The sequence below is a fragment of the Salmo salar genome, chromosome 22, assembly GCF_965601325.2.
Source record: "Salmo salar chromosome 22, fSalSal1, whole genome shotgun sequence".
Lineage (NCBI taxonomy): Eukaryota > Metazoa > Chordata > Actinopteri > Salmoniformes > Salmonidae > Salmo > Salmo salar.
In genome coordinates, this window is record NC_138312.1 from 4,290,961 (window position 1) to 4,301,587 (window position 10,627).

At 38.8% G+C, this 10,627-nt stretch overlaps 1 protein-coding gene across 1 annotated transcript; it reads right to left on the bottom strand.

Annotated features, from left to right (window-relative positions):
- Nucleotides 1-477: 477 nt before the first annotated feature.
- Nucleotides 478-7,186, bottom strand: tmem74b (transmembrane protein 74B). The gene is made up of 2 exons (XM_014165879.3): nucleotides 6,969-7,186; nucleotides 478-5,966 (listed from the first exon to the last, which is right to left on the bottom strand). Exon 2 carries the CDS (start codon nucleotides 5,907-5,909, stop codon nucleotides 5,169-5,171), a length of 741 nt encoding a protein of 246 aa, XP_014021354.1. The 5' UTR covers nucleotides 5,910-5,966; nucleotides 6,969-7,186; the 3' UTR covers nucleotides 478-5,168.
- Nucleotides 7,187-10,627: the final 3,441 nt, after the last annotated feature.

Sequence of the window (10,627 nt, forward strand, 5' to 3'; positions counted from 1 at the left end):
TCTCTCTCCCCCATTGCAATATGTGTAGAATTGCAGAAAATTTGCTTTAAAAGAGCAACATTTTCTCTCTGCCTCATGGCAAAATGAGTATAATAGCGTAACATTTGTGTGGTGGGGGGGGGGGGATTGACCCCAACTCTGAACTAGCCGAATGCAGTCACCATGGAAAATGTGAACAAGGCTTCAGAGAGGGACTTTCTACCACAGTACGATGTCATGCAAACTGGTACTGACAAATCAGGAATTAAAGATGATACAAGAGGTATTCAATACACTATAGAAAATCCAACCCTGCCCGCGTTCCCCTTCCTATATCAATCCCACCAATCAGATAACCCCTTTTATCACCGGCCAGTCTTATTTACAAGTCCACAGATGGAGCTGAATGTTCATATTGGGCTGATAAGCAGCAAGAATAACTGAGAGTCAACCACTAAGAGAAACAATAAAGAGGACACAATAGACAAGTACAAAAGAGAGAATAGAAACAACAGCAACAAAGGTTTATTTGTCATACTGAAATTATTCTTAAAAATTGTCACATATACAGCTCTTAGATATATCATAAATGCAACAAAAATGGGGCATTGGATTTTCACAATATCTCACAAAACACACATGCAGTTTCAACAGCTTACTCTCTGTTACTCTTCTATCGCCACATAAGACTTCATCACTAAGTAACTGTATGACTGCTCCTTAAGAACAAGACACACATTGGCTAACAGTCGATGGTATACATAGTTGTCCTTTACTGATCCTCAAACATGCTAGTTAATTTTGCTGTGCTGATCATTATTATGGGTTAATAATTATCACTGGTCAGTTTTCCAAGGTCTCTGGATGTATCCACTTTCTTAAAGGTTTTGTGTCCTCGATTGTTTTAAACATTGAGGGCATTTCTACACTTTAAGATGAAGCCAAAACAAACAGGATTGTTTGGAATACAGTGTGGCGGCTATCTTGATGAGAATGTACAGTTGAAGTCGGAAGTTTACATACACTTAGGTTGGAGTCAATTAAACTTGTTTTTCAACCACTCCACAAATGTCTTGTTAATAAACTATAGTTTGACAAGTCGGTTAGGACATCTACTTTGTGCATGACACATGTAATTTTTCCAACATTTGTTTACAGATTATTTAACTTATAATTCACTGTATCACAATTCCAGTGGGTCAGAAGTTTAAATACACTAAGTTGACTGTGCCTTTATACAGCTTGGAAAATTCCAGAAAATGAATTCATGGCTTTAGAAGCTTCTGTTAGGCTAATTGACATCATTTGAGTCAATAGGAGGTGTACCTGTGGATGTATTTCAAGGCCTACCTTCAAACTCAGTGCCTCTTTGCTTGACATCGTGGGAAAATCCAAAAGAAATCAACCAAGACCTCAGAAAATAATTGTAGACCTCCACAAGTCTGGTTCATCCTTGAGAGACATTTCCAAATGCCTGAAGGTACCACGTTCATCTGTACAAACAATAGTACGCAAGTATAAACACCATGGGACCACACAGCCGTCATACCGCTCAGGAAGGTGACACGTTCTGTCTCCTAAAGATGAATGTACTTTGGTGCGAAAAGTGCAAATCAATCCCAGAACAACAGCAGAGGACCTTGTGAAGATGCTGGAGTAAACAGGTACAAAAGTATCTATATCCACAGTAAAACCAGTCCTATATCGACATAACCTGAAAGGCCGCTCAGCAAGGAAGAAGCCACTACTCCGAAACCGCCATTAAAAAAGCCAGACTACGGTTTGCAACTGCACACGGGGACAAAGATCGTACTTTTTGGAGAAATGTCCTCTGTTCTGATGAAACAAAAATAGAACTATTTGGCCATAATGACCATCATTATGTTTGGAGGAAAAAGGGGACGCTTGCAAGCTGAAGAACACCATCCCAACCGTGAAGCACGGGGGTGGCATCATCATGTTGTGGGGGTGCTTTGCTGCAGGAGGGACTGGTGCACCTCACAAAATAGATGGCATCATGAGGCAGGAAAATTATGTGGATTTATTGAAGCAACATCTCAAGACATCAGTCGGGAAGTTAAATCTTGGTCGCAAATGGGTCTTCCAAATGGACAATGACCCCAAGCATACTTCCAAAGTTGTGGAAAAATGGCCTAAGGACAACAAAGTCGAGGTATTGGAGTGGCCATCACAAAGCCCTGACCTCAATCCTATAGACAATTTGTGGGCAGAACTGAAAAAGCATGTGCGAGCAAGGAGGCCTACAAACCTGACTCAGTTACACCAGCTCTGTCAGGAGGAATGGGCCTAAATTCATCCAACTTATTGTGGGAAGCTTGTGGAAGGCTACCCAAAATGTTTGACCAGAGTTAAACAATTTAAAGGCAATGCTAACAAATACTAATTGAGTGTATGTAAACTTCTGACCCACTGGGAATGTGATGAAAGAAATAAAAGCTGAAATAAATAATTCTCTCTACTATTATTCTGACATTTCACATTCTTAAAATAAAGTGGTGATCCTAACTGACCTAAGACAGGGAATTTTACTAGGATTAAATGTGAAAAAGGAATTGTGAAAAACGGAGTTTAAATGTATTTGGTGAAGGTGTATGTAAACTTTCAACTTCAACTGTAATTGTGATAACATAAGTTCTTGTGTGGTTTTTGTGTGTAAAATGTGAAGATGATATCATGCTAACCGACATTCAATCGTCAAATGTCAACATACATCAGTATTGCATCAACCATAATACATAAATACTGTGAGCATTATTGTGATGCCACAGTTGTTCACCTTTTGGGATAGTTTACATTCATTCATGATCCTTGAGTGAGAAGTAGCCTAGTCTCAGATCGTGTTGGTGCTATCATGTCAACTCCTTGTCATCTTTGGCATGACAAAGAGTGACATGATGGCAAAAACAGACTGGTACCCAAAATAAGTGAGAAGGTATTGAAGTGTATTCCAGTTGTGCATATGTGAAATGTATGTATTCACATGTAATAACTGAAAACTTAGACTAGCAGGGCCTTTATGAGTCCAACATCTCTGTAGTAATACAACATTACCTAACATTCATCAAACACAATCAGATTAACATGGACATTCAACGGATCCTCTCTTTTTAACAGTTTCAATAACAAGCAATGCAACATTACTCTTGGTCATAACCTATAGACAGACACTTTATTGATTGTTGAAAACACCATTATAAGAAAAAGCCACCTAAAACCTTGAACTGATATCTACAGCTAGATTGCTCTGCAAGTTTCATCAATGTACCATACTTATGAGTAGGCCTATGACGTGAACAGCTACAATTGTGGAGGTCAAATATTTTCTACGTTACATTGATCCAACAATGGTTCTGTATATATACTGTATAGAAATAGTTGTTAAATATCTGTAAACTTAATTCTCTGATATATTGTCTATATTTGTTGTGAATATAATATTAACTCCATGATTCAAAATGAAAACAATGGCCACCTTTACATAACTTACAGTATATATGGCTAATACCAGTAAGCCAGATATTTGTAATTTCTTCCAGGAAAATGTGCTCCTCCTTTCCAAAAGTGCACTTGCCAATATAGAGACCAACAATGAGTGTACAACACGGCATTTGAATTATTTGATTATTTTATGTTATTTTACTTAGTATTATTACTATTATTATTTGTTATTATTGTTTCACTCACTTCTCTTTGACCTGCATTGTTGGAGCTCTGAGCATACGAATTTCAATGTACCCTACAAACACATCTGCAACCCTGTGCATGTGACTAATACACTCTGATTTAGATTTGTTTTTATGTTGGGCTATTACATGTATTACATACACTGAAGGGATATCAACTTCGCAGTTGAATTGTAAGAGAAGAAACATTTCCAAAGCCTCAGTTGATGTTAAAGGAGCCTTAGCTTTTAATCATTAATATGCTTTCTGAGCCTTATAAATTGTCTCATTCAGTTGCTCTATATGTAATGCATCATCAGATGGTAAGAAAATCAGAATCTGTATTACTAGTACTTTATTCTTACCACTTTCTTTAGAAGTGATTAGCTTTCTCCATTAAATCATTTGAAAAGGCCTTTGGTTTGCATGAAATAATTTGGTCTATAGTAATATTTCATTTGGATAATAACTGTTATCTGGAGGCGATATATTCCATTATCATGAATGTTTGATATTTATAATAAATAAATATTGTGCGGCTGCTGTTTAACATGCTGATTTGAAAAGAGAGAGAGGGGGAGAGAAAGAGAGAGATTTATTCTTCCAGCTCCATTATTCCATTGCAAAGTTTCATAAGGACTTCTATTATATATGATCTATGTTACCAAATGGCTCTAATGTATTTTTAAAGATAAAAGGCTAAATTTGTAGCAAACAACTGGGACAATTATAGTATATAATTATGACCCCATTTCTTTGGTCAAGACCTTGCATGATGGTGTGTGTGTGGACATTCTCCTTAACACATTTTGGAGGAAAAGTTGTGCCGGTTCTCCACATTTGGTATATATATTTCTACATCATTATGAAATAAAATAATCTGTTGTTTTCTTAAATTCAGCAAAAACCTGTCCCAAAGCCTCTGATGCATATCTAACATTTCACTTGCTTAGATGTTTTTGTTTGTGCTGCTGTATATTCTTGCCAAGACCACGTTATAATAACAACCAACAGGTTAAGTCGCTCCAGTGAGTTGCTACATATTTAACTTGGCTTATTGGCTCACATGAGCTTAGTATGTTAGCATATGTGTACACAATTTACAGTGACCAACTTTTTAAGGCATTGTATCCTTACATGATAATAATAACAACAACAGCATTTGTAGGCCTATACATATTGTATATGTTTTGTTCATTAACAATGTGATAAATATATTATCCAGACAAATATTCAAGTCTTGAAAAGATGCTGATAGCCATCTGTTTACAGCATGTCAAGTTAGCCTATACAATGAGTTCCTCAAGGATGCCCATTGTGCTTTTCAGATCCATCTCAGTCTCTGATTTGATCCTACATCCAACAATACATGATGTGTAGTTCCAGATGTGCTCTTAGTCTTAACCACATTCAGCTTACCTTGCTTTCTTCACTTTTCACAAAGCCCCTCAAGCAATGATTACAACCCTTCACACAGTCTGTGGATAGAAACGTGCTCAGATTGTGCTACTCCTGTCGGGTCCCACTGGACATCTCTGTTCCATTTGTACTTGTGGCTGGAGCTGTGGTGCCAGTGTGACTAGGTTCACATTCAACAATAGATTCTCCCCCCTCGCCCAACTGTCTCATCCGCAGGTGAATCGACCCGTACGTCTTCCTGGGTTGGACAAAAGTCCTCTGGCGGTACAGCTCACCTTTGCATATGGACACCATTAGCAAGATGGACAAGAGCATCCCCCCTAGAGTCAACAGTCCCAGGCCTGCTATGATACACTTGTCGAGGTGCGAGCCCAGTTGTGCGTAGTACATCTCCAGTTTCTCCATCTGACGAGCTGACACCAGGTCTGGGTTGACCTTAGCCTCTCGAGGGATGGTGTATGCAATGATTACCAGTACTATTCCACCCACCAAGAACACCAGGGCAGATATGAACCCATAGTCGACAGAATGGTCATTGAAGTCAGTCACATGGCCCTCCTCAGACCTGGGTGACAGCTCATTTCGCTGGAAAGGCTGGGGTTGTGTCTGGTAGCCCCTATCATTAGACATGGACCGATGAACACTCGAGCTGGCTGGGTCACTGAACCTCATCTCGTGCTCTTCTTCCTGATATGACGTGTTCTCGATTCCAGCTCTGGGCGCTGTCCGAGGTCCTTGTCCCGGAGTTGTAGCGGCCTCGCAGGCAGCGCGCTTGTCCCCATCCCCCAATTCATGGAGCTCTACGGCATTCACAGACTCCATCGACATTCAGTGGATCTGCTCATGTCGTTAAATTATGCCGCCCTTAATTATTTTGCTGAACACCTGCAGGAATTTATGAAATTATGAAATAGACATTGACATGTAGGCTATTACGCATGCTGTGCCTGCCTCTCAAATTTGAATAGTCCACCATATTTAGTGAAATCTAAACGTAATTTAAATCGAAATAGAATATTCTAGGTTAACAAAGGCCACAATATATTTCTTTAAATGAGATAGAATAACATATGCAGCCGTCACGAAACAATAATTATTTCAAATTAAAGCATTGAAGTGTGTAAACCTTGGTCATGGAGAGCGCATTTCTTAATCAGGCAAAACACTGCCTAGAAGTGCACTGATCACATTGAACGCTGGCAATGTTAACAATCCAAACCCGCATTTACTGATCCATATAGGCTATTTTAATCATACGTATATTAAACACTTCACTGTTGATTCGCAGATTGTAGACTATTTATTTGGGAATAAATGCATCCCTCGCACCATTTAAGCTCGATGGAACGCCACCATGTAGTGCTACTGCTGTAAACGGGGTGGAGAGAGCCAAAAAACGTTTATATATTATTAACAAGAACAGCCTTTTTCATTATCATAATCATAGCTCATCTGCTAATTGTAGACTACCAGATCTAGAGATTGACGAGGGTCTAGCTGTGTGACAATAGGCTGTAGGCTAAATATTTACCTCAAACAGTCGGCTACTGACACATTTTCTATATGAATTAGGTCTACATATCATGAAATCCCTTCAATTTTAGCACACGATAGAGGTTTAATAGTTTTTAAAAACAGTGCACAATCAACACTGGCATGACCTTGATGACCATCACAATAACGTGGCCTATTTATTAAATGATATGTTACGTTTTAAGAGGTCGATATCTATATATAGGCCTATGCGTCAATGAATCAAAGAGGACAAATATTCAACAAGAATCACATTAGCCTACAATACTATAACAAACATCCTATGCATAAAAAAACAGACGGCCTACTACTCTCTTGATATATCAATATTAAACGCAATAAAGGAAAACCTACCCCAGGTGTTGACGCACCAGTGATAATATTTTTTTTTGTACAAAGATGCCGGTTGCGAGTGAGACGGAAAGACCTCCAGAGCGACTGGCCATGCGCAAACAAACAGTGCCGTGAAATTGGTGGTTGAAGGCGAGCGCATCGCTTCAGTCGGTAGTAGAGCCTTCAGTCATATTAAAAGCATAACCTGCACACAGAGCTGTAACTACATATGAGGACGAGATCCGATCCGGACCTGGGTAATATTTCCTAATTTGTAAAAAAAAATATATATATATCCTATTTCTATATTTTATACACAATAAAGAAATCAATTACGGATCAACATCTAAATATTATTCCCAGCATTGATCAAAGCTCAGAACGCTTATAGGCCTATTCTTGATCGGAGTTTCTAACCACGCCTGTCTCTTTGTGAACGAGTAGAATCATTTGTTATGTTCGCCTGCCACCCTCCTGGATTTGCCTCCTGGATTTGCCTTTTTAACAGCAAATTCACCCCTTTCTCTATCGGCTTCCTCCGAGGGCCTGAGACGTGAAACGACCTAGCCTACCCCAGCTCGCAGTCGGCTCAAGTTTGTACCCTGTCATGATTCACACGTGTCATTTAATTTCACAGACAGAACAATGAGACAGAAATTCCACCGGATGTATAAATGTAAAGCATTCTCTTGGCTTTTCCACTCACTACCAAACTTAGTCCACTCTGCAGTGGGAGAAGATGTAACGAGATGGATTACATTTTTTATCTCAATAAAATTTTCTGTTCCCAAAACTAAAATCTGTTACGAACAGAGTGAACTAAGTTTTGTAGACCTTACGCTTTTCCAAAGTTTCAAAAGATTGCGTTGTTTTGAAGGAGTGCAAAGGCGAATTTAGTTATTACACACGCGCATTTCACAAAGTAGGCGTTCCCTAATGGAAATGTGCAAATGTATGACAGAACGCGCCAATAGGATCTCTCTAGCTCAGCTTGGCTCTGCCCACCTTGCTTGTTCTTCCACCATGACTCATTTGTTACCATTTGAAATGACAGGCTGTGGTCTTGGTTGATTTATTAATTTATTTGCTTGTATCATGACATGTGAAAAATGTAACGTGGCAAAGTTATAACTTGACATTTGAATACATTCAGGACGATTTGCAAGCATGCAGCTCAATTTGAGGTGCAACTCATTTAATAAACTTGCGACTGGTGAATCTTCTTCTGTGAATAAAACATACATTTTACAATGTCGAAACTGCGTGCTAAAACAAGTATAGGTACTGCGTCCCAAAGTATGGTTAACTTCACACGTGAAGTGTGTGGAAGTTGGCGTGTCAACCGAAGTGGGAGGAACAACAGCAATAGGCGTTAAACAAAAAGCCAGTCTATTGTTGTTGGAGAATCATTACTGTTCCGTTTGAATGTTAATAACATACAGTGTATAGTTGTCTAATGTTTGTGGGGCATATAACTTGTTTAATGATACTCCTCAATCACTACGATCAATAAAATATTTTCTTGAGTGTACTTTAAACAGAGCTGAGATTTGCTTCAAAGTGCATTCACCCTATTACTTACACCTATCAAGTTGTTTCAGATCTACACAAGTGCCTAGGGAGGAGGGGTTAGGGTTTCTTCTGGTCAGGGCATAACTATACTGGCCCAATATTTACATGGCCTAGAGATATCACTTATTGGGACAGTGGTTAGGGTGTTTGTCATTGGTGCTGATGACCTGGGTTCAAAACCTGTTAGGGGAGACACCCTACTCTCATATTCTTAGTAATCTACTAGATGTTAATGTTATTATTGCTGTTTTAAATAGAATTTATCAGACATTTCGATTGTTTATGTCTAAATTTAGTTGTTTATGCATATTTGTTTATTACCATAATGTGTATAGATTTCTACGCATTTCTGGAACTTTGGCTACCGGCTTTATGCCTTTGTGCATGACCTCCAGATGCTTCTTCAGGTTTGATGTGGTGTTTCTGGACAAACAGATCAATGCTGCCTTTGCAGAGTTTGCATTTGACTAAAATGTTGTTCTCTTTCTCCTCGATTAACTCAAAATAATGGGACCATTTTCACAAGGAAAAGGTTAAGTGGGATAACAACACAGCTTTAAGATAGCTAACAGTATGAATTCTATTAGCATTAGACAAGGCTTTAAAAATATATAACACGCCAGTAGAGATATGCTTCTGAAAGTAATATATAGCTTACTTGAAAAAGTAACTAATAATATTACAATATTTGAAGACAGTAACTCGTTATATTACTCTGTTACTCATAAAAGTAATACAACTGTAAGTAATATATTACCCCCAACACTGGTCCCAAGCAATTCTATTGCAATTTGTCTATTTTTCCACATTCAAACTTGGAGATGGAACTTTGTGTTGTGTATTGTTTTGGAATAATTGGCACATCATTGCTTAAATGGCAAATGTGAGAAAGTTTCTGATATTCTAAGAATATGGCAACTATGTTCTGGGTATATTTCAGAAGCAACACTTCCACCTGGGCCATGTTTCGGCAACAAATAAGGAATGTTACAGATGGAAATGCAATAATGAGAGCTGATGTGATTCCTTATCAGAGACACGTTTGTTCTACATGTGGTGTGGATTTCAAAACGACGATAGAGAATTCTCTTTGAGATGCTCAGCTATCCCGAACTGTACCGATTCTCATATTTCAATGAGTAACACACTTTAATTAGATCATATAGTTGTGTTGTAACTGTTGCCAAATAATGACATTATCATATGTTGCTAAGAATGTGAGAGTAGGGTGATACCCCTAGCGGCCCCGGGTCTCAAACCCACGCCACCAGCACAAATGACAAACACCCTAACCACGGTCCAAATAAGGGATATCTCTAGGGCAGGGGTGGGCCACTCTGTGTGAGGGTTTGTTCTGGACAGGGCCTAACTATACTGGCCCAATAACCAAGCACTAGCCCTAGAGCAGGGGTGGGCAATTCCAGTCCTCTGGGGCCTGATTGGTGTCCCACTTTGTCTCCATCCCTAGCAAACACAGCTGATTAATCAAATTGTATTCTAAACTGAAGATCATGATCAGGTGACTATTGGAGTCAGGTGTGTTAGCTGGGGCTGGGGAAAAACTGTGACACCAATCAGGCCCCCGAGGACTGGAATTGTCCACTGCTCTATCTAGGGCATGTGCTTATTGGGCCAGTATTGTTAGGCCCTGTCCAGAACAAACCCTCACACAGGGTTCCCCAACTGGTGGCCCGCTGGCCAGATTGATTTTTTTTGGCCCCCCAAGTTTTCTGAGCAAAAAAGAGTATTGTTTGGACATAAGAAAACTGTTAAAGCTTGATCAAATCAGCTCCAAGTGATTTTAATTTTGGAAATATTTTCCAAAGTATTCCCACACATAATAAAGAGATATATATGATCATACACAAATGTAAGCAAGGTTTGAAATGATTATGTTTTAGTCAAATGTTATATATGTTTGGGATTCTTGCTGTCAATTTGCAGTCTATTAATTATTAGTAATTATGTTCCTGCCCTCTGCCCTCTCCTTATTTTTTCTCATAAATCTACACATAATACATATCCCATAATGACGAAGCATAAACAGGTTTTTAGAAATGTTTGCAAATGTATTAAAAATAAAAAACTGAACTATCACATTTACAGAA